The following is a 24,587-nucleotide window of genomic DNA, read 5'->3' as shown; positions in this document are numbered from 1 at the left end:
AGGTGACTCTAGAGAGTTTATAGATTGGGGTCTGCCCTGCTGGAAAGACCAGCCATATGTCTAGAGGGTTGGGGCTTTGAACCATATGTTATCAGAAAAGGATTTGGGGGCTAGAGATTGAATTCAGTCACATGGCCAATGATTCAACCAACCATGCCTACATAATGAAATCTCAATAAAGACTGTGAACACTGAAGCTCACTGGAGATTCTTTGTTAATTGTGCTGGGAGGGTGACACGTTCCAAAGATAATCATGTTTGGGACTCTCCTTTGCCCTGTGCTTCTATCCTTTTGTCTGGTCCTGATTTGCATCACTTATAGTAAAAACTGTAATAATAAGTATAGTGCTTTCCTAAGTTCTCTGAGTTGTTCTAGTGAATTGCCAAAGCTGAGGAGGTCATGGGAACACTCAAATTCATAGCCAGTTCGTCAGGGGTATGGGTGGTCTGCGACCTTCTTGAGCTTGCAGCTGATATCTGGAGTGAGGTCAGCTTTGTGAGGGACAATGCCTTTAACCTGTGAAATTTGACCTAACTCCAGGTAGTGGTCAGAACTGCAATGTAGACTCCTAAGGTTCAAACCCTTGTCTTGGGACTTTTTAGCTGTGCCATCTAATGGGGCAAATTCTTATCCTTTTCAATCTTTATAACTATACTTAAAACAAACAAGGAAGAAAACACAAGTGAAACACTCAGAGCAGTACTGACATCAGTAAGCACTCACAAATGTTACCCATCACTAATGAAACCTATGCCCCATCAGGTAGCAGGACAGGGGCTTACCTACTTATTTTTAAGACCTCTTCTATCTCTTTTAAGGTCTTACCAAATATAGAATACTATAGTTTGCCCCACCTTTTTATATTTCTCTGAGCACTACCTAGTATTATTCCTTAGTTATTCATTGTATCTCATGTCTATAAATAAAATTATTTCCTAATTATATGCTGCTATGGTTTGAATGTTGTCCCCTCCAAAACTCATGTTGAAATTGAATTCCCAATGTGACAGTATTGAGAGATGGGACCTTTAAGACGTAATTGGATCATAATGCCTCTGCCCTTATAAGTGGATTAATCCATTTATGGGTTAATGAATTAATGAGTTATCATGGAAGTGGAACTGGTGGCTTTATCAGAAGAGAAAAAAATTCAACTCAAGATAGATTGAAGGTTTAAATGCGAGACCTGAAACTATCAAGTGGTTATCTTTGGGTTATAGAATAAGCAGTATTTAGGGATTTTTCTCCTGCTAGAAAACAAAACAAAACAAAACATAGGAGAAACACTTGAGGACATTGGTCTGGGCAAAGAATTTGGGGATGATATGGTTTGGCTGTGTTCCTACCCAGGTCTCATCTTGAATTGTAGTTCCCATAATCCCCACATGTCATGGTAGGGACCTGGTGGGAGGTAATTAAATAATGGGGTTGGTTACCTCCATGCTGTTCTTGTGATAGTGAGTGAGTTCTCACAAGATCTGATGGTTTTATAAGGGGCTTCCCCCTTCGCTCAACACTCATTCTCTCTCCTGCTCCCCTGTGAAGAGGTACCTTCTGCCATGATTGTAGATTTCCTGAGCCCTCCCCAGCTATGCAGAATGGTGAGTCAATTAAACCTCTTTTCTTTATCAATTACCCCGTCTTGGGTATTTCTTCATAGCAGCGTGACAATGGACTAATACAATGGCTAAGACCTCAAAATCACAGACGACAAAAATAAAAACAGACAAACAGGACCATATTAAACTAAAAAGCTTCTGCACAGCAAAGGAAACAACAGAGCGAAGAGACAAGCTGTTGAATGGGAAAAAATGTTTGCCAACTGTTCATCTAACAAGGGACTAATATTCAGAATATAAAAAGAACTCCAACAACTCAACAGCAAATGAACAAACAACCCCATTAAAAAGTGGGCAAAGGACATGCATAGACATTTCTCCAAAGAAAACATAGAAATGGCCATACATGAAAAAAATGCTCAGCATTACTAATCATCAGAGAAATGAAAATCAAGACCACAATAAGATATCATCTTACTCTAGTTAAAATCGCTATTATTAAAAAGGCAAAAAATAGCAGAGCTGGCAAGGAGACACAGAAAAGGGAGCTGATACACTCTTACTGGATTGTAAATTAGTACAACCATTGTAGAACACAGTATGGAAATTTCTTTAAAAACTAACATTAGAACTACCATATGATCAAGCTATCCCACTCCTTGGTTATTTATCCAAAGGAATAGAAATTGGTATATCAAAAAGATACTTGAATCCCCATGTTTATCACAGCACAATTTGCAATAGCCAAGATATGGAATTAACCTAAGTGTCCATCAATGGGTGAATGGATTTTTTTAAATGTCACATATATACACAATGGATTACTATGGGCCATAAAAAGAATGAGATTTTGTAATTTTCAGCAACATGGATAGAACTGGAGTTCATTATACTAAGTGAAATAAGTCAGGCACAGAAAGACAAATATTACATATTCCCACTCATATGTAGGAGCTATAAAGGTGAATCTTATGGATATAGAGAGTAGAATGATAGATACCAGGGGCTGGAAAGGATGCACGGGGTGGGTAAAGGGGATAAAAAGAGTTTGGTTAATTAGTACAAACATACAGTTAGAGAGAAGGACTAAGTTCTAATTGTGGAAAGCAGAGTAGGGTGAACATAGTTAACAATGTAGTGTATAGTTTTAAATAGCTAGAAGAGAGAATTTGAAATGTTTACAACACATAGAAGTGATAACTTCTCCAGGTGGTGAGTACCCTAAACATCCTGAATTGATCATTACACATTCTATGCATGCAACAAAATATCACATGTACCCCATAAATATGTACACATATTATGTATTAATAAATTTTTTAATTAAGGAAAAAGAAGATGAAGAGAAACCTAAGCTAGCAAGCTCAGCCTCTCACCATGTGATGTCCTGTCCTACTTCAGAACTCTGCAGTGTCCTTACTAACAAGAAGGTGCTCACCAGATGCAGCCCCTCTACCTTGAATTTCTCAGCCTCCATAACTGTAAGAAATGAATTCCTTTTCTTTCCTAATTATCCAGTTTTAGGTATTTTGTTGTAGGCAACAGAAAACTGACTAAGGCACGTGCCTATTTATTAGCATATCACATGAAAGCAGCTGGACAGATTTCCACCAAATGTGAACAGATTTCCAACCAATGCAGAAAGGTATGCTGAAGTAATCTAACTCCAAATATAGAATAGGTCGTGTACACAATTCACTTTGGAGCATTTTTAGAGCACCCCATTGTTGTCCCTTTATACTAAAAAAACATTATTTAAACATTTCAACAAATGAATTCAGAAACTACATATATTTTTAAATTATACTAGGATTTTAAGGGTGTGACAGAGTCACCAGATGGTTATTAATTCTTTCAAGTCTTTGCTTTAATTCTATTTTATGTGCAAGCACAAAATATGCCACACAAGGTGCCACTAGTAGGAGCCAAAATTGAGAAGTGTGAGAGAATCATAAGTCAGTCTGAGGAGAGTCTCTGTGTGGGACAGTTGGGAGAGACAGGCTCCTCCCTGAAGAGGTGACTGAAGGGCGTCCACAGGAAGAGCAGCTCAGAACTAGCTAGGATATATATTCTCTCTGAGAACTTCAAGCACAAAGAGATTGTGAGCACCCCAATGACAGGCAGTCACTATCCAGAGCTTCTAGAACCGGAGCCCAAGAGGCCGAGTGACCACCTTTTGGCAGTGGCTTGCTCCTTCTTTCAGACGTGATAGAAACCAAAGTTCCACTGAGGGGCATTTTTTTTTGCCAGCCAGGAGACATGTGAAATACATATGTATATTTAGATATCATGGCAAGAGGAGACGAATGATGGCTTTAGACTTCCAATTGCTAAAGAATCATAGATATGATGGGGAGCAGGACTAGCTTGCAGCTCCTGCTTGGACAGACAGAGCATCATGTGGAGACTCACATTGTGAACGTTTGCTCCAAAAACTACTGCAGGAACATACCAGGAAAGCTGAAAGAATCCACAGACGCTTTGAATAAACTGGATTACCCCTGCAGGTTCCCCGAAATGCCAAAAACTTTGAGTCATCTTGCTTTTGTTGGAACCGAACTGTCGATTCCTTCCTGGGCAGGGGTCGCCGCGAAGGATCACCGACACGAGATTCACAGCAGAGAGTTATTTATTACTAGCGCGCTAGGGTCCCAAGCTCTAAGTTGGCCCTGGGACCCTGACTGCTTGTTACAGGCTGTTTATATAGGCAAACACAAGTTCAAACACAGCTTAGGGCGCGAAATTCAAACAAAGCTTTAGGCGCGTGGTAATTGGGTCTGTCTATGGCCTGAGCAAGGTGTCTTGTTCTAATTGGTTAGAGCAGGACCTTATGAGGTTTTTTCCTGGAGTTGTTGATTCTGGGAACTTGGAGGCAGGGTGGACCCCCGGAATTGGCAGGGTGGGACCCCATGAGGTTGTTTCCCGGAATTGGCAGGGTGGGACCCTATCAGGGTGGGACCCTATTGAGGCAGGGTGGGACCCTATCCAGAGCCACCTGGTGTTAATTTTTTTAAGTTCTTTTTTTTATGAGGCCTAGTTTCTAAGTTTTATGCGGCCTAGTTTCACTTTCTCAATAGGGAAGCTCATGGTCTGGTGCAAGTTCTCAGCTCTGATCACCAGCTGCCTGGAAATAGACTCAGTGCTGTTGGGGGAGCATGGAGGGAATGAGGCCATTCGGACTACAGGCTGCTTGGAGCACAGTGAGGCCTGTGACAGCTGGCTTTGCCCCACTTCCCTGGTGACCTGTATCCATCAAAGACCAAGGAAGAAAACTAAAAGTTCGGAAAACATATTTGAGGGAATAATTGAGAAAAACTTCCCCAGCCTTGCTAGAGATCCAGATATCCAAATATAAGAAGCCCAAACAACACCTGGGAAATTCATTGCAAAGAGATAATCGCCTAGGTATATGGTCATCAGGTTATCTAAAGTAAAGATGAAAAAAAGAATCTTAAGAGCTGTGAGGCAAAAGCATCAAGTAACCTATAAAGGAAAATCTATCAGATTAACAGCAGATTTCTCAGCCCTACAAGTTAGAAGGGATTGGGGTCCTATTTTTAGCCTCCAAAACAAAACAATTATCAGCTAAGTTTTGTATCCATCAAAACTAAGCTTCCTAAATGAAGGAAAGATCCAGTCTTTTCCAAACAAACAAATGCTGAGAGAATTTGCCATCAGCAAGCCAGCACTACAAGAACTACTAAAAGGAGCTCTAAATCTTGAGTCTGTCCTCAAAATACATCAAAGTAGAACCTTCTTAAAGCATAAATATCACAGGACCTATATAAAAATAACACAATGAAAAAATAAGGTATTCAGGTAACAAATAGCATGATGAATAGAATAGTACCTCACATCTCAATATTAACATTGAATGTAAACGGCCTAAATGCTCCACTTAAAAGACACAGGAAGGCAGAATGAATAAGGATTCACAAAACAAGTTTCTGCTGTCTTCAGGACATTCATCTAACACATAAGTACTCACATCAACTTAAGGTAAAGATGTAGAAAAAGATATTCTATGCAAATGGACACCAAAAGTAAGCAGAAGTAGCGATCCTTATATTAGACCAAACAAACTTTAAAGCAATAGCAGTTTAAAAAGACAAGGAGGGGCATTAGATAATGATAAAAGGACTAATCCAACAGAAAAATATCACAATTCTAGATATATATGTACCTAACACTGGAGATCCCAAATTTATAAAACAATTACTACTGCACCTAAGAAATGAGATAGACAGCAACACAATAACAGTAAGGGACTTTAATGCTCCACTGACAGCACTAGACAGGTCATCAAGGCAGAAAGTCAACAAAGAAACAATGGACTTAAACAATGGACTTAAGTTTATAACCTACAACAAATGGACTTAACAGATGTTTACAGAACATTCTACCCAACAACTGTAGAATATATATTCTATTCGTTAGCACATGGAACATTCTACAAGACAGACCATATGATAGCCCACAAAAGAAGTCTCACTAAATTTTTAAAAATCAAAATTATATCAAGTACTCTCTCAGCCCACAGTGAAATAAAATTGAAAATCAACTCTAAAAGGAACCCTCGAAAGCATGCAAATACATGGAAATTAAATAACCTACTCCTGAATGCTCATTGGGTCAACAATGACATCAAGACGGAAAGCTAAAAATTCTTTGAACTGAACAATCATAGTGACAAAACCTCTGGAATACAGCAAAAACTGTGCTAAGAGGAAAGTTTATAGCATTAAATGCCTACATCAAAAAATCTGAAAGAGCACAAATAGACAATGTAAGTCACATCTCACAGAACTGGAGAAACAAGAACAATCCAAACCCAAACCCAAACCCAGCAGAAGAAAATAAATAACAAAGATCAGAGTAGAACTAAATGAAATTGAAACCAAAAAACAATACAAAAGATAAATGAAACCAAAACTTGGTTCTTTGAAAAGATAAATAAAATTAATAGACCATTAGCAAGAATAGCCAAGAAAGGAAGAGAGAAGATCCAAATAAGCTCAATTAGAAATAAAACAGGAGATATTACAACTGATAACATGGAAATACAAAAGATTATTCAACGCTACTATGAACACCTTTATGCACATAAACTAGAAAACCTACAGGAGATGGATAAATTTCTGGAAATATACAACCCTCCTAGATTTAACCAAGAAGATACAGAATCTCTGAACAGAGTGATGATAAGCAGTGAGATTGAAAGGGTTATTTAAAAATTGCCAACAAAAAAAGTCCAGGACTAGATAGAATCACAGCTGAATTCTGTCAGACATTCAAAGAACTGGTACCAATCCTGTTGACACTATTTCAAAAGAGAGGGGCAAAAGAGAATCCTCCCTAAATCATTCTATGAAGCCACTATCACCCTAATACCAAATCAGGAAAGGACATAATAAAAAAAGAAAAATACAGACCAGTATCCCTGATGAACACAGATGCAAAAATCCTCAACAAAATACTAGCAAACCAAATTCAACAGCACATTAAAAAGATAATCCACTATGATCAGGTGGGTTTCATACCAGGGATGAGGGGATGGTTTAACATATGTAAGTCAATAAGTGTGATACACCACATAAACAGAATTAAAAACAAATATCACGTGATCATCCCAATAGATGCAGAAAAAGACATTTGACAAAATCCAGCATCCTTTATGATTAAAACCCTCAGCAAAATCGGCACAGAAGGGACATACCTTAAGGTAATAAAAGCCATCTATGACAAACTCACAGCCAACAATATAGACACGGAAGAGTTGAAAGCATTTCCCCTGAGAACTGGAACAAGACAAGGATGCCCACTTTCACCACTTCTATTCAACATAGTACTGGAAGTCCTAGCCAGAGCAATCAGACAAGAGAGAGAACTAAAGGGCATCCAAATCGGTAAACAGGAAGTCAAACTGTTGCTGTTTGCTGATGATACAATCGACTCCTCCAAAAAGCTCCTAAAACTTGTAAATGAGTTCAGCAAAGTTTCAGGATACAAAATTAATGTACAGAAATCAGTAGCTCTGCTATACACCAACAGGGACCAAGGTGAGAATCAAATCAAGAACTCAACTCCTTTCACAGTAGCTGCAATAATAATAATAATAATAAAATACTTAGGAATATATCTAACCAAGAACATGAAAGTCTTCTACAAGGAAAAACTACAAAACACTGCTGAAACAAATCATAGACAACACAAACAAATGGAAACACATCCCATGCTCATGGATGGGTAGAATCAATATTGTGAAAATGACCATTCTGCCAAAAGCAGTCTACAAATTTGACGCAATTCTTATCAAAATACTACCATCATTCTTTACAGAACTAGAAAAAACAACCCTAAAATTCATATGGAACCAAAAGAGAGCCCAAGTAGTCAAAGCAAGACTAAGCAAAAAACAAACAAACAACAAAAAAACCCACAAATCTAGAGGCATCACACTCCCCAACTTCAAACTATACTGTAAGGCCATAGTCACCAAAACAGCATGGTGCTGGTATAAAAATAGGCACATAGAACAAGGGAACAGAACCTAGATATAAAGCCAAATGCTTACAGCCGACTGATTTTTGGCAAAGCAAACAGAAACATAAAGTGGGGAAAGGATACCCTATTCAACAAATGGTGCTGGGATAATTGACAAGCCACAAGTAGAAGAATGAAACTGGATCCTCATCTCTCACTTTATATAAAAACCAACTCAAGATGGATCAAAGACTTAAATCTAATACCCTGAAACCATAAAGATTCTAAAAGATAACATCAGAAAAACCCTTCTAGACATTGGCTTAGGCAAAGCCTTCATGACCAAGAACTCAAAAGCAAATGCAACAAAAACAAAGATAAATAGATGGAACTTAAACTAAGCAGCTTCTGCTCAGCAAAAGAAATAAGCAGCAGAGTTAACAGACAACCCACAGAGTGGGAGAAAAACCTTCACAATCTATACATCTGACAAAGGACTAATTTCCAGAATCTATAGAGAACTCAAACAAATCAGCAAGAAAAAACAATCCCATCAAAAAGTGGGCTAAAGACATGAACACACAATTCTCAAAAGAAGATATACAAATGGCCATTAAGTATATGGAAAAATGCCCACCATCACTCAACATCACTAATTATCAGGGAAATGCAAATCAAAACACAATGTGATACCGCCTTGCTCCTGCAAGAATGGCCATAATAAAAATATATATATATAGGTATTGGTGGGGATGCAGTGAAAAGGGAACACTTTTATACTGCTGGTGAGAATGTAAACTAGTACAACCACTATGGAAAACAGTGTGAAGAATCAAGGAACTAAAAGTAGATCAACCATTTGATCCAGTGATCCCACCACTACCCAGAGGAAAGGAAGTCATTATATGAAAAAGATACTTGCATATGCATGTTTACAGCAGCACAATTCACAATTGCAAAACAATGGAACCAGCCCAGATGCCCATCAATCAATGAGTGGATAAAGAAAATGTGGTGTGTGTGTGTGTATATATATATACACACCTATATATGTGTATATAGGTATATATACACACATACACCTATATGTGTGTATATAGGTATATATACACACACCTATATATGTGTGTATAGGTATATATAGGTATCTATAGGTGTGTGAGAATCAAATCAAGAACTCAACTCCTTTCACAGTAGCTGCAAAAATAATAATAATAATAAAATACTTAGGAATATATCTAACCAAGAACATGAAAGTCTTCTACAAGGAAAAACTACAAAACACTGCTGAAACAAATCATAGACAACACACATATATAGGTGTATATATATACATATATACATACATATATATATACATATATATATACACACACACACACACAATGGAATACTACTCATCCATAAAAAGGAATGAATTAATGGCATTTGCAGCAACCTGGATAGAATTGGAGATCTGTTGTTCTAGTGAAGTGGCTCAGGAATGGAAAACCAAACATCATATGTTCTCACTCATAAGTGGGAGCTAAGCTATGAGGATGCAAAGGCATAAGAATGATATACTTTGGGAACTCAGGGTAAAAGGTGGGGGGCAGCAAGGTATAAAAGACTACACCGTGGGTACAGTGTACACTGCTTGGGTGATGGGTGCACCAAAATCTCAGAAATCACCACTAAAAAACGTATTCACGTAATCAAACATTACCTGTTCCCCAAAAACCTACTGAAATAAAATTTAAAAATTAAAAAAATACATCGGTTAAATATTAAAACTATGACAGAATTGTCAAGCCCTGTATTGACATCATAACTGAAGTGTAAGCCTAAGATGATGCAGATTCAATGATAAATGCAGGTTGGAGCCTTTTACAGGGACCCAGAATCCAGGTTGTTTTTCCATACATTTTAATAGTGCACAGTCAGAGGAATCTTTGGCAATATATTCTCTGGAGACTGCCGAGCCCTTCAAACCACTGCCTTCTCTTTCAGACATCCACAGAGATAATCTGTTTCTCAATAACCATCAGTGAGTCGTTAGGGCAGATTCTCCAAATGCACGGGCTAAGATTTGTTTGAGCTGCCTTCTTCCTTGGGCAGCTTCAGGTGAGTAGCAGCAGGAATATATTCATATGCACTCCAGGTAATGGCATAATAAGTAGGGTGTTAGAAAGGGCTTTGTTCCAAAGTGGGAAATAATTATGACTCTTAATTAGTTATAACAATTACATAAAAGTCCTATGTGAGTCCAACATTCACCTTTTTACTGTTTGCATGATGATCTATGGGCAAGAAAGGTAACAGAATGGAATCTAGCAAAGAATCCTCTGCTCTCAATTGAAGAGTTGCATTTGAAGGTGGTGGTAGTCACATAAGTTCTTAAAATTCTCTTCCAGTTACCCATACCTTTTCCTTTTGGCTTCTCCTACCCACCCAGAACCCACTCTTCCTCTCTCATTGGCCCCTACGAACAGGCCAATGAGGGTGCGTGAAGATAGGAAAATCCTTAAAGGAAAGGATAGGAGAACCCACAACAATCTCAGGAAAATCAAGAGTTTTCCCATCGCTTGAGGATGCCCATTTTAGGAGTCACATGTTGGTTATTTGGAATTAATATGCAAACGTAATGTTGACCCTCGTGTTGCTCACACTCTGCCTGTGTTTACACACAGAGAGCCACACATCTGCCCCCGCACACATCAGGATGTACTCCTCTGGAAAATCTCAGCCACAATCAACTCAAAAGACCAGCACTGAAAGATACGCACGTATAAGGACATCATCAGATAATCACTGCTGTCATGATAGCCAGTTTCTACTGTGGCTGCATACATATGAAAGTAAAACTGGGAAACCAAGTGGATATTTTAAAAACCAGTAGAAATCAGCATCTTTTCCTCCTGCCTTTGACATTGCTTTGTGCCATTCGACAGCCTAGAAGCCCAGGTACCACTCACTGACACCACGGAGCCGACAGAGCTCCCTAATCCGATTCATCAAGGCTGCTAATGGCTCCTGGCACAGGGTGCGCAGGCCATATTGCTGCGATTCCAGGAGGCCGGCAGCTCAACACTGCACAGGCAGCCCAGCCACACGGGGGAAAGTGGAGTTGACGACAACTTACACTGATTTTGCATATATTTGCACAGCATGTCAGAAATACTTCTAATCTCCAACAGACCCAGAGCCGAGGAGAACTGGAGAGAAAACAAAAAGATTTGGTAAAGGGGATGATGGAGCTTGGCCAAGGTCTGAAATCTCTTCTCCAGATGACATCTACACTTCTGTTTTATTTGCCTTGTTGGGGATCACTAATAAAATTATCACCAGGTTCTTTTTCAGGCTGTTGCCTTTGTTTTAAGGTGACTGATTATTATTTTGGGAGGGGAAGAGGCACTTCCTGTAGCAGCAAAGGGAGTTGTGATTAACACATTTTTCTGCTGGAGGCTAACAGGTGTCTTCACACGCCTAGGTAAATAACAAGAAATTATAGGTTCCATATAGGAAATGTATGATTCTGTACTCTGATATTCACCCACATACACTGAGCCAGGCCTTACCCTTGTTTTCTGAAATGAAGGGACATAAACCAAAATGTTTCAGGAAGGGTGGAAAAAAAGGCAAGCAAAACGGCATCAGGACGCTGTACACCATCTGCACTTTCATAGAGCACTAATGGGGAATAATTACATTGCTCCTGCAGCCCAATAGCTACAAGTCTCTGGAAGGGAGACTGGTTTCCCAAACCTTCCCATTGGCTGTTTTCTGGCAGGGGTGAACATTGGAAGTCCGATGCTGAAATGGCTCATTAAGAGAACCTTGAAAAAAGAGGGTTGCTCTTTGAATCTTAAAGACAGTCATGAGTAACTCAGAAGGCTGTGCAGAGAAGGCCTTCTCTTGTCCCTCAATTAATTTTCAGTGGCTAAGGACTAAAGAAGTGCAAAGTCTTTACACGTAAGACTTAGAAGAAGAGAGGGTTGATAAACGGGGAGGGGTGAGAAGGGGAAGAGAAGAGAGGGGGTGAGAAGAGAGGAATGAAGGAGAGGAAAGGAGAGGAGAGGTAGAAAATACTTTCTCTAGCCAGATACTGACAAAATTTCTCCAAGACTGCTTCTCCAGAGGAACACTCACCAGCTGCTCCCTGGCAGGAAATTTAAAACTGTCAAGAAGTTCCATTTATTGCTGGCTGATGAGTTCGGCAAGGAAAGGATGCTCTGTGCACCTTAAGTGAAATTTCAATCAAGTCTGGCCTCTCTGCTGCCGAGGTCGGTGAAGAAAGCAGATCTGAATGGGCAGCAATGAATGCACTTATCTGAAAAGCCTGGCCAGTAAGGGCAAGTCAAGCAGCCAAGCAAGAGAGGAGTTGTCCTTCCTGTTATGACCTTGGCAAAGATACCCCCACGGTTTGGGGCTTCCAAACTGAAGTCTACAAAGTGACCTCAACGGCCCACTGCCGTCCAAACTCCAGCTAGTGACTCTTTCCCACCAAGGGTGGACCTAGATTTCTGGCCACCTGCCCCAAAAGCCACTGCCACCCTCAGTTCTTTCTTGACAAATGTAAGGTTCACTTGCTCTATTTAGATCAGGCAAATTCAGGCTGAATTTGCCCAAAATCCTCCATGAAGCCTTCTAGAACATGCCAGCACATATGATGCTCTCTTCCTCTTTGGTACCCCTATACAACCTCCTGAACCATTCATGACAGCACATGCTCTTCTATGGCCTTGTTAGGTTATTCTCTTCCTAGTGTCTTTGATGTGTTTCCAACAAAGTTGAAACCTCCTAGAAACCCACTAGGGCTGGGGCTCACATCCCCACCTCCCTTATCTCCTTAGGGTGCTCCCTTTACCTGTAAAGTCAGCCTCTTCCCGTTTTCATTTCTCTTGTTTCAAAACCCAGTTCCACACAACTCCTATTTACCATCCTATTTTTCCCATTATTGACCTATAACCTCACTTTTTTCCAAAAAGCATTTGAAGAAACCTGTGAAACTGCACTCTGGATAAGAAAAACAAATATCAAATATAAAGAAAGGAAGAAATCAGATAAATGGAAAATAAGATGAGGATAAAAATGGTCCAAGTTAGTGGTGTGTTGAATGAATTCACACAAAAACACATGCCTGGATGTTATATCGTCTGCTAGAAATAGGATGCAAATCTGACTCCATTTCTAGTGACCACAGCATAGAGAAAAACATAATCAGAGGGAAACATAAAACAGGGCATAGTGTCTGTGTGATGAAAACAATTCAGCTGCTTAGGGAAGGCGAAATCATGCCTGGTATTAAGGCCTGAGGGAAAAGTCTCCTCTGGGTCCCATAATAGAAGCCTTGTGTGATAAGATGACACAGCCAGTGACAGGAATTGATGCCAAATAATACCAAGCATTACTGAGTGATGAGAAAACAGAAGGCACAAGGCAGCAAAGATGCCTGCCTTCATGGATCCTGGATTTTACTGGAGAAGAGATGGGCAATAAACACGTTCAAGTCATTAGTTGAAAGGAGAGGTTAGGAGAGGTAGGGTGTTCAGGAGAAGGTCTTTCTCAGAAGGATGTAGAGGCATCAGCCATATTAAGCCTTGGACCATTTTTATAAGGTCCCCTGTTTTAGCCAGTGAATCCAAACCCTGATTTTGAGAAGGTAACTCAATGAGAAACCTGTATCTTGTCTCCCATCTCTTAACGATCAAGGTTCTTGAAAGACCTGCCTATACATGCTCTCTCTACTCACTCACGTCCTAGCTGCTCCTCATTCCCCATACCCTGCCTTCTGCTCCCCTCCCTCCAGAGAAACCCCACTAGCTATGGAGTCAATGAAGCCATTATTGTCACTGGAAATACTTTCAGTCTTTAGTTGATTGGGAGTTTTTGTATTTATTACTATCGATCATTCCCTACTTGGAATTCCCACCTTCTCTGATGGTCCCTCTGCTCGGCTCACTTGACATTCTCTCCTGGTGATTTCAACACACCCTAGGTCTCTGGAAATGACTCCCATGTCTGTGTCTAGCTATAGCCTGTGGTGCTCTGCTAAAAACCAGACCTATGTGGTCCACCATCTGCTGGAGAACCCTAAGTGAATGAGTTGCAGGCACCTTCCACTCAACATGTTTAGAATTTTCCTTTCCAACCTGATTCATCTCCCAAATTGCCTACATTCACATGTCCACCATCTACCTAATTGCCCATATCAGAAATGGCAGACTCATCGTGAACTTCTCCTTCTTTCTCCTCCCCCATATCCAATCCTGTTGCTGCTACCATATGTATATATATATAGTATGTAATTACTTTATGTCTACCAATGAAAATTAATAAGTAATATTTTTTGAGCACTTACTATGTGTCAGGTGCTCTACATTTCACACACAATGTATTACATAAACCTCGCAAGCACAGGATGGAGTAGGCATCGTTAGCATCTACCTTCCACAGGGGAGGGGAGTGAGGCACAGAGAAGCTGTGTGGCTTGCCTCGGGTCACACAGCAAAGACATAGGAAGCTAGGATTGGAATCACTGCAGTTTCTGCCTCTGGGGCTCACACAATATCACTGCTTTTAATTGATTCTCACCTAGATTACTATAATACACACTTTCAAACCAGTCCACAGTCCTGACCCCTTCCCCACAGTGCCATCTAAAACTCAAATCTGACCTTGCCACTCTCTGCTTGAATCCCTTCCACAGTTTCCTCTGGCCTTCAGAATATATTTCAAGCCTTTGGTCATTGCATGCCACCAATCACTCCTACACCCCTATTCCCCTATATACACCCACACATCTATTGTATCCCAGGAATTGTGCTAACATTCCTGAGCATTACAAAATGTGGTTTCTATCATCAAGAACATTTGAATAAGAAGGCAAATGAAATGTACAAATTAAGCCCAAGATTAAAATTTTAAAAAGAGTCACGGCAGCTCAAGTGGCCAAGGCAAGATGGGTCAAAGTCAGAGTGGTGGTCATGGTCCTGGAGGTGGCAAGAAGGATGACAAGGACAAGAAAAAGAAATATGAACCTCCTGTACCAACTAGAGTGGGGAAAAAGAAGAAGAAAACGAAGGGACCAGACGCTGCCAGCAAACTGCCACTGGTGACACCTCACACTCAGTGCCGGTTAAAATTACTGAAGTTAGAGAGAATTAAAGACTATCTTCTCATGGAGGAAGAATTCATTAGAAATCAGGAACAAATGAAACCATTAGAAGAAAAGCAAGAGGAGGAAAGATCAAAAGTGGATGATCTGAGGGGGACCCCGATGTCAGTAGGAACCTTGGAAGAGATCATTGATGACAATCATGCCATCGTGTCTACATCTGTGGGCTCAGAACACTACGTCAGCATTCTTTCATTTGTAGACAAGGATCTGCTGGAACCTGGCTGCTCGGTCCTGCTCAATCACAAGGTGCATGCCGTGATAGGGGTGCTGATGGATGACACGGATCCCCTGGTCACAGTGATGAAGGTGGAAAAGGCCCCCCAGGAGACCTATGCGGATATTGGGGGGTTGGACAACCAAATTCAGGAAATTAAGGAATCTGTGGAGCTTCCTCTCACCCATCCTGAATATTATGAAGAGATGGGTATAAAGCCTCCTAAGGGGGTCATTCTCTATGGTCCACCTGGCACAGGTAAAACCTTGTTAGCCAAAGCTGTAGCAAACCAAACCTCAGCCACTTTCTTGAGAGTGGTTGGCTCTGAACTTATTCAGAAGTACCTAGGTGATGGGCCCAAACTCGTACGGGAATTGTTTCGAGTTGCTGAAGAACATGCACCGTCCATCGTGTTTATTGATGAAATTGACGCCATTGGGACAAAAAGATATGACTCCAATTCTGGTGGGGAGAGAGAAATTCAGCGAACAATGTTGGAACTGCTGAACCAGTTGGATGGATTTGATTCTAGGGGAGATGTGAAAGTTATCATGGCCACAAACCGAATAGAAACTTTGGATCCAGCACTTATCAGGCCAGGCCGCATTGACAGGAAGATTGAGTTCCCCCTGCCTGATGAAAAGACGAAGAAGCGCATCTTTCAGATTCACACAAGCAGGATGACGCTGGCTGATGATGTAACCCTGGATGACTTGATCATGGCTAAAGATGACCTCTCTGGTGCTGACATCAAGGCAATCTGTACAGAAGCTGGTCTGATGGCCTTAAGAGAACGTAGAATGAAAGTAACAAATGAAGACTTCAAAAAATCTAAAGAAAATGTTCTTTATAAGAAACAGGAAGGCACCCCTGAGGGGCTGTATCTCTAGTGAACCATGGCTGCCATCAGGAAAATGGTTGGGAAATTTCTCAATCCCTGAAAGGGATGAAGTTCTGGGAGTTGCCTAGAGGAATCCCTATTCCCATTGATTTTTATTAGCAAAGCATCCTGTGTCTTTTGGAGTACGATGTGTAAATGCCCATTGGGTGGTCTGTCTGTTGGTCACTGTGCAGCAGTCTGCTTCCCAATAAAGCGTGCTCTTTCACAAAAAAAAAAAAAAAAAAAAAAAAAAAAAAAAAAGAGTCACAAGGCAGTGTAATTTTGTGATAGGGAGCGACTGTCAAGGCAGACATTTAATATATGCAGAATTGTCTCTCCAAAAAGAATTTCTTTTCTTCCCAAGTTGGGCATTTGTGAATGATCAGTTCAATCCTGGTTTAGTTCGAAAGATACTTTAATATTACTATATTGTTCCAGTTCAATACTTTTAGAAAATGAATAGGCTTGGTTCTGGTTCAAACTGGCTTACTAGGTGTTGCTGTTTTGAAAAATTCTTGGTTCAGTGCTCAGCTCAGTGGAAAAAGAAAAAAGATTAATTTAAGGCTTAGCTTGGTTCAAGGTTCACAAATTAGAGCAGTTCCTTCCAGGGTGGTTCACACTTGAGCTGGTGCCCAGTTATGAATTCAGCTCACAGGCCTGGTATTCGTGGCCTTTGCCCTGCACGGAGCCTTTGCAGCCTCTTTAGCCCTCACGTGTTTATCATCATCTCCCTCCAACCAGGGTGGGTATTTGGGAAGTTAGAGAGCCTCTTGCTGCTGCACAGCACTACCTCTTGGCTAGCCTGGATTAGGGGTCCTTGGGGGCTCCTCTTTGGCTGAGGAGGGGCTACAAGAAGCAAACCCATCCACTCCCTTGAAACCCTCCCTCCCCCACCCCTTTCAGGCCTGTGGCCACATCATCTGGCCTCTGAGGCCTCCCTGATCATTCTTAGAATAACCACCATCCCCCCCACCATCCTCACATTCCCAGGTAATGTAATGCTTGTTCTTTGTAGCATTCACCAGTGACTGGCAGGCTCTAGGTACTGGTTTTTCCTGTGTCCCCCACTAGATGTTAACTCCACAAGGTCAAAGGGCTTTGCCTCTTTTTTACTATCAAATCCTCCATTGTGTAGAAGTGTCTGGAATATAGTAGATGACCATTAAATATAAGTTAAATATTGAATAAACCTCCTCGGTCTACATCTACAGCTGATAGCTAAAGATTTGCAAGGACAAGCAGGATTAGAGCTGAAAAAAAAAACTGCATTTGATTTCTTTAGATTATTAAGAATATCTCTTTCTAGTGGGGTTTTCCCTCATAATACCCCTTTCCCTTTCTTTTCATCTTTCGCTATCTCCAAACTCTAGAGTGAAGCAAAGAAAAGTATATGTGCATTAATAGGCTGTGTCCTGCCCCTCCAAACTTCTATTTCTCTCTCTCCTCTCCTTCCTTAGAGAAGATGAGTTTCTCTGGCTCTTCTCAACCAGTAGAGAAGACCTTTGTGTCCCCAGTGAGCCGGGCTTTGGCAGAAGAGAGTGGCTTGCTGACTGCAGGACAGAAAGTGGGTGAGCACAGGAGCAAGCAGGGCTCTATAAGCCAGGTGCCTGGGGACTGCTTGGTGAGGATTCTGCTCACCATAGACTCTCTCTGGGGCCTCCCGGTGCTGATCCTCTGCCTGTAAGCTCCTGGGCCTGTGTCCAAAGGGAATCTGGGCTGAGCCTCTTCTCCTCTCTGAAGTAGCTTTTCAGCTGCCAGTAACAGACTAAATTAATCCTAAATTTAATATAAATATATTTTTAATGCAGAGAAGTAATTTCTGTACGAAAAAATATACAGCACTCCTAATATGGCATTTTTTGGATACTGCAGCGCATATATACAAGGAAAATATGTGAAAAGAATTAGAATAAAGATTTGATCCACCCAGTATCAATACTCTTATTTAACTGATCATACAAATGTGTCTTGCTCCCCACCCTGGTCCCCACCCCAACCATGCATAACCAAGGTTTTCTTTACCCGGTACCAGAGGCCACATTGATGAGCCAAAGCGAAGTTCACAGAGTGCTCTAAAGGCTCATCAAAAAGTCCTCTGGGAAAATTAAGAATATAGTCACACAGTCAACAAAGTCCAGGAGGGAGCAACCCGCAGGGAGTGCTGAGCAGCCCCACGGCCTGCCGCTGGCCTGGTTTCCGTCATACTCGGGAGGATCGCAGCCGCCGCCGCCAGCTCCAGTCACAGTCACCAGAGCCAGGAGCAGCAAGGTCCCAGCCCAGTAGCCGCCAGCCGTCCCCACCGCCCCAGTCCCTGCCCTTGGTGCGGCCGGCACCAAGCCCAGCACCACGGACAGCGCCGGCGCCTGCCACTGGGGAAAAGGGTCATCGTAAGGAAAGTTTTGGGTACAATAAAATGTTTCAGTGTAAGAAACAGATACAGTTTCACCAAGAGGAATGATACCAAGGAAGATGCATTTGTGCAGCAGACTGCTGTAAAGAAGAATAACCCCAGGAAGCACCTTCGCAGGGTAGGAGATGGAATGACTGTGGAGTTCAATGTCGTCTAAGGAGAAGAGGGTCCTGGCAGCGTCACAGGCCCTGGTGGAATTCCAAGTCAAGGAGGAAAACATGGAGCAGGCCGTAACCATGATAGACTCCACGTCGTAGGGGTCCTCAATAGTGAGAGAGAAAAAGAACAGGATGGGACAGTGGTCCCACAGGGTACCCATCTCACTACAGTCAGAGAACCTATGGACGACCACAGTATTCCCACCCTCCCGTGCAGGGAGAAGTGGTGGAGGTGCTGACAGCCAGGGCGCAGGGGCACAAAGTAAAACAGTGAGGCAGGATGTGGATGGGGCTAGAGATCAGGGTTCCTCAGGGGCTCTCCTCGCCAAAGACGGCGGAGAGAGGACAGCAATGACACGGGTAAGGAAAACCAAGGCAATGAACCCAGGGTCAGTAGACACCTCAGCCTCGGGGCAGCCACAATTTCAAGTACTGGCCCTGATGCTCAGAACACCCCAAACCACAAGATGGCAGAGACAAAAGCTGAGAATTCATCCACTCTTGAGGTTGAGCAGAGTGGGGCTGAGTAAATGTGGGCTTACCATCTCCACTACCATTCCATTTAGTCATCCAACAGGAAGAAAAGGATATGAAATTCCAGCATTAAGAAATGAGCAAAATATTGGAGCTGAAGAACTTAAGCCCTTGCTTTTTACCCATTGACCAGATAACTAGAACTATTTGCATTATCTATGCAGCAAGGTTTTTTTGTTGTTGTTATTTTTACCTAAAGATGTCTTTTTTTGATAATGACAGGCATGTTGTTTTTGAAAAACCTGGTTTTCCTCAATACACCTTTAAAGGTTTTAAAATTGTTTTATGTCTGGTCAAGTTGAGATGTTTAAGAACTTCATTTTTAATTTGGAGAAAAAGTTTACAACTTGATTTTTCCAAAAGGCAAGTACCTATTAATGAAGGTCTTAAATAATTGTCAGAAAGAAAGTCCAGGAGAAAAAAGTAAGCAAATTTGTCTACTTATCATTTAGTTTCCCCACTGGTTAATTGGAAAAGCAAATAGAACCTAAAAATGGGCTGTTTTCTTTGAAAGCAATATACACTTTTTTCTTTTACTATTTTGTTATATTTGTCTTTGGCATTACAATTTCATTACGATATGTTGAGTTGTGGACTTTTTGATGTGACCTTCTTGAGATTAAATGTGTTTCCTGAAACTGTTTAATTTCATTAGTTTTAGATAAGTACATTATCTCTTTAAAAATTGCCTCTTTTCCAATATTCTCCCTTTCTCCTTCTGAAATTCTCATTAGATATCTGTAGACTTTCTCATTCTATCCTCCACAGCTCTTATCCTCTCATTTTTCCATCTCTTTACCTCTCTGGATTGCATTATGTATACTTTCCTTAGATTTACTTCAGTTCACTAATCTTCTTTAAAGTTAAGTCTAATTGGCTGTTAAATCTGTTAAATATAATCATTAAATTTTGACTATTATAATTTTCATTTCTAAAATTTTAACTTGGTTCTTTGTCAAATCTGCTTAATCATTTAAAGCGTCATATTCCTTTGTCATTTCCTAAGTTTCTTTGTTAATTACTTTAAAAGTATTAAACCTAGTTATAATCTGTGTCTATTAATACTGAGACAGGAATGCTTTGGTTTATTGTGCTTCACTTCAATGCACTTTGCAGATATTGTATTTAAAAAAAAAAAAACTGAAGACATGTGGCAACCCTGCATCACGCAAATCTATCAGCACCATTTTTTCCAATAGCATATGCTCACTTCAGCTCTCTATCACATTTTTGGTTACTCTCCCTGTACTGCAATCCAGTGAAATATGGTGAGAGTAACCAAAAGTTACTGCATTTCTCATTACTATTATATGTGTTATGGTGATCTGTGATCAGTGATATATGATGTTACTATTGTCACTGTTTTGGAGCACCACAAACCACATCCATATAAGATGGTGAACTTAATAAATGTGTGTGTTCTGACTCCTACACTCACTGGCCATTCCCACATCTCTCTCCCTATCCTCAGGTCTCCCTGTTCCCTGAGACACAATGATACTAAAATTAGGCCAATCAATAATGCTACAATGACCTCTAATTGATCAAATGAAAGGAAAAGTCACACATCTCCCACTTTAAATCAAAAGCGAAAAATGATTAAGTTTAGTAAGAAAGGCTTCTTGAAAGCTGAGTTAGGCTGAAAGTTAGGCCAAAAGTTAGGCCTTTGCACTAAACAGTTAGCCAGGTTGTGAATGCAAAGGAAAAGTTCTTGAAGAAAATTAAAACCGCTTCTCCAGTGAACATATCAATAAGAAAGTAAAACAGCCTTATTGCTGACACATAGAAAGTCTGAATGGTTTTGACAGAAGATCAAATCAGCTACTACATCCCCTTAAGTCACAGCCTAATCCCTTAACCCATAGCCTAATCCAGAGCAAGACTCTAACTCTCTTTAATTCTATGAAGGCTGAGGGAAGTAAGGAAACTACAGAAGAAAAGTTTAAAGCCATGAGAAGCTGGTTCATGAGGTTTAAGAAAGGAAGTCATCTGGATAACATAAAGGTGCAAAGTAAAGCAGCAAGTGCTGATGTAGAAGTTTCAGCAAGTTATCCAGAAGATCTAGCTAAGGTAGTAGATGAAGGTGGCTACACTAAACAACAAATTTTCAATGTAGATGGAACAGCCTTCTTTTGGAAGAGGTTGCCATCTAGGACTTTCATAGCTAGAGAGGAGAAGTCAATGCCAGGATTCAAAGCTTCAAAGGACTTGCTGACTGTCTTGTTAGGGGCTAATGTAGCTGCAGCTGGTAATTTTAAGTTGAAACCAAAACTCATTTGCCATTCCCAAAATCCTAGGGTCCTTCAGAATTATGCCAAATCTACTTTGTCTATGCTCTATGAATGGAACAACAAAGCTTGGATAGCAGCACATCTGCTTGTAGGATGGTTTACTAAATATTTTAAGCCCACTGTACATACTTCTGCTCAGAAAACAAGATTCCTTTCAAAGTATTACTGCTCATTGACAAGACACCTGGTCACCTGAAAGCTCCAACGGAGATGTACAAGGAGATTAATGTTCATGTCTGTTAACACAACATTCATCCTTCAGCCTATGGGTCAAAGAGTAATTTCAACTTTTAAGTCTGATTATTTAAGAAATACTTCTCATAAGTCTATAGCTGTCACAGACAGTGATCCTTCTGGTGAGTCTGGAGAAACTAAATTGAACACCTTCTGGAAAGAATTCACCACTCTAGATACCATTAGAAATACTCATGATTCATGGTAGGAGGTCAAAATATCAACATTAACAGAAGTTTGAAGGAAGTTAATCCAACCCTCACGGATGACTTTGAGGGTTCAAAATCTCAGTGAAGAAATAATAGCATATATGGTGGAAATAGTAAGGGAACTAGAATTAGAAGTGGAGCCTGAAGATGTGATTGAATTGCCACAATCTCATGATAAAACTTGAATGGACGAGGAGTTACTTCTTGTGGATAAGCAAAGAAAGTGGTTTCTTGAGATGAAATCTACTCCTGCTGAGGACGTTATGAGCACTGTTGAAATGACAATGAAGGCTTTAGAATATTACATAGACTCAGCTGATAAAGCAGCAGCAGGGATTTAAGAGGACTGACTTCAATTTTGAAAGAAGTCTTAATCTGGATAAATGCTATAAAACAGCATTGCTTGCTATAGAGAAATCTTTTGTGGAAGGAAGAGTCAGTCGAAGTGGCAAACTTCATTGTTGTCTTAAGAAATTGTCACAACTACCCTAACTGTCAGCAACCACTATCCTGATTGGTCAGCAGTCAACAACATTGGGGCATGACCGTTCACTAGCAAAAAGACTCACAGATGAATCAGATGATCATTAGCCATTTTTAGCAATGAAGCATTTTAAAATTAAGGTATGCATATTGTGTTTTTAGACAAAATGCTTAGACTACAGATTGGGTAAACAAAAATTTTATATGCACTGGGAAACCAAAAATTTTATGTGACTTGTTTAATTTCAATATTTGCTTTCTTGAAGGAGTCTGGAATTGAACCTGCAATGTCTCTAAGGTATGCCCGTATCTGAAATCACTGTCTTGTTTTCTTAGGCTCTCCACTCTTAGTACATTGTTTCCATATGTGGTTTCATAATTTTCCCCTGAAAATACGAGCTCATTTTCCCCCACTTCTCACATTATCTGTGAGACTTCCCTGAGGTCTTAGATACAGGTGAGTTCCTCCAGAGAGGATTTGTTTTCTCTTGCCAGGTGCCTCTGGCACAACCAACCTGTACTTAATACTCAGTTTTCTATCTGAGGTTTTCCAGACCATCTAAACAGTGTGAGTTCAGGCTACCAAATATGTGAGAGCATATAAACTGTGTGAGGGTTTGTGAATTCTTATAAAAATTTTTTGAATTCTTATAAGAGAATTTTCCTCTTCCACTCAGAATCAAGGATTGAGACAAGCAATTTTCCCTGTCATCCTCTGAGGCTTATTCCTACATCATCCTTACTCTGCAGGTGTAACTATTTGGGGTCTTAACTTCAGGTGGATTGGGACAGTGGGAGTCTCCAATTATACTTCCCATTTTGGATGGACCAATTGGATTTCCCATCTGAGGCTTGTCCATCTGTCTCCCAGGCCAGTATGAACTAATGGCCAAGATCAGCTAATCTGGCAAATGCCTGCATGGGGTCACAACATCTTTCTGATGCCCATTGTGGCCTATTAGGTTCTTTACTTTTTGCCAACCCATCAATGCCTTTAAAAACATTTAAATGATTTAGTCAGCATTTTAAACTTATTTTAAGCAAGAAAGTCATTATCAGGGTTTCTAGTCAGCTAAACAGCTGCATACAAAGGACACAGAATTATCTTTACCAGGTAGCTCCAGGCATAAGTTAACATCTTGCAATGGCCATAGGCATGCTCATTAGAACACTGGCCCTTGGTGCCAGCCACATGCCTGTAACTAGTGCAACACATCAGTGATCATGAGTGAAGGTGACACTACACTAAAAAGTAGACTTTTAGCTTTAGAGAGTTGCCTAAGGAACTGAAGATAGGTCATTAACCCCGGCATGATCCAGGCATTTTGAACTCAGTTCCTTGGGTTTAAGTGTATGGGCGGAGTGGAGACATTCCCATCAAGGTCAGGAAAAACTCCTATACTTTGATCCACCAACTAACAGAAGAAAAGCTGACATACTATCTGGATTCCTGGGATAGCGTATTTCTAGCCACATCCAATTTGAGTATTTTGCAGTATCCTCTATCTAAAGTACCCTGGAATATGTTTTTTTTTTTTTTTTAACTAGGACCTGCTCCAGGAAGCAGGTCTCCAGATGCCACAAACATTCTTGAGGCTTGAACCCTATGCCCTGGCTGAGAATGCAGTTCTGGATTTCTCGGCATGAATGTGAATGCATTTTGGAGACTTTGTGATATTCCATAGGGGAACAAACTGAAAAGCAACTGTGTCCCAGACTAAAACAGCTCCAGCAAAGGCTAAGGTTAGATATTCTTTAGAGAGACAAGACCAGCCCTGTTACTGGGCTCTAGTATAACACCAAAAGACTGACATTAGCCACATAACTCTGAGACCAGAACGGCCAATCACAGCCTGAACGATGGAGAAAGTCTTTGTCTTTCACAACATGGAAGGCATACAAAAGCACTCCATCATTCCATGGAAGTGAAGGCAACACAGAGGGCTGCCCAGCCTACCCAACATTTGTGCCA

At 40.7% G+C, this 24,587-nt stretch overlaps 2 protein-coding genes across 3 annotated transcripts in view; one reads left to right on the top strand and one right to left on the bottom strand.

Annotated features, from left to right (window-relative positions):
• GPR39 (G protein-coupled receptor 39) overlaps positions 1-24,587 on the bottom strand; it is a 236,092-nt gene that overhangs the window by 132,993 nt on the left and 78,512 nt on the right. The window lies entirely within an intron of this gene.
• Positions 14,963-16,393, top strand: LOC107129296 (26S proteasome regulatory subunit 4). Its single transcript, XM_045368194.3, has one exon. The coding sequence runs from the start codon at positions 14,984-14,986 to the stop codon at positions 16,304-16,306; it is 1,323 nt and encodes a 440-aa protein (XP_045224129.2). The 5' UTR covers positions 14,963-14,983; the 3' UTR covers positions 16,307-16,393.

The sequence above is a fragment of the Macaca fascicularis genome, chromosome 12 (assembly GCF_037993035.2).
Source record: "Macaca fascicularis isolate 582-1 chromosome 12, T2T-MFA8v1.1".
Taxonomy (NCBI): Eukaryota; Metazoa; Chordata; class Mammalia; order Primates; family Cercopithecidae; genus Macaca; species Macaca fascicularis.
This window is presented reverse-complemented; position numbering and strand designations above follow the sequence as displayed.

Bases quoted from the DNA above. Each gene is read 5' to 3' on its own strand.
- LOC107129296 (XM_045368194.3), top strand. From the start codon at position 14,984: ATGGGTCAAAGTCAGAGTGGTGGTCATGGTCCTGGAGGTGGCAAGAAG.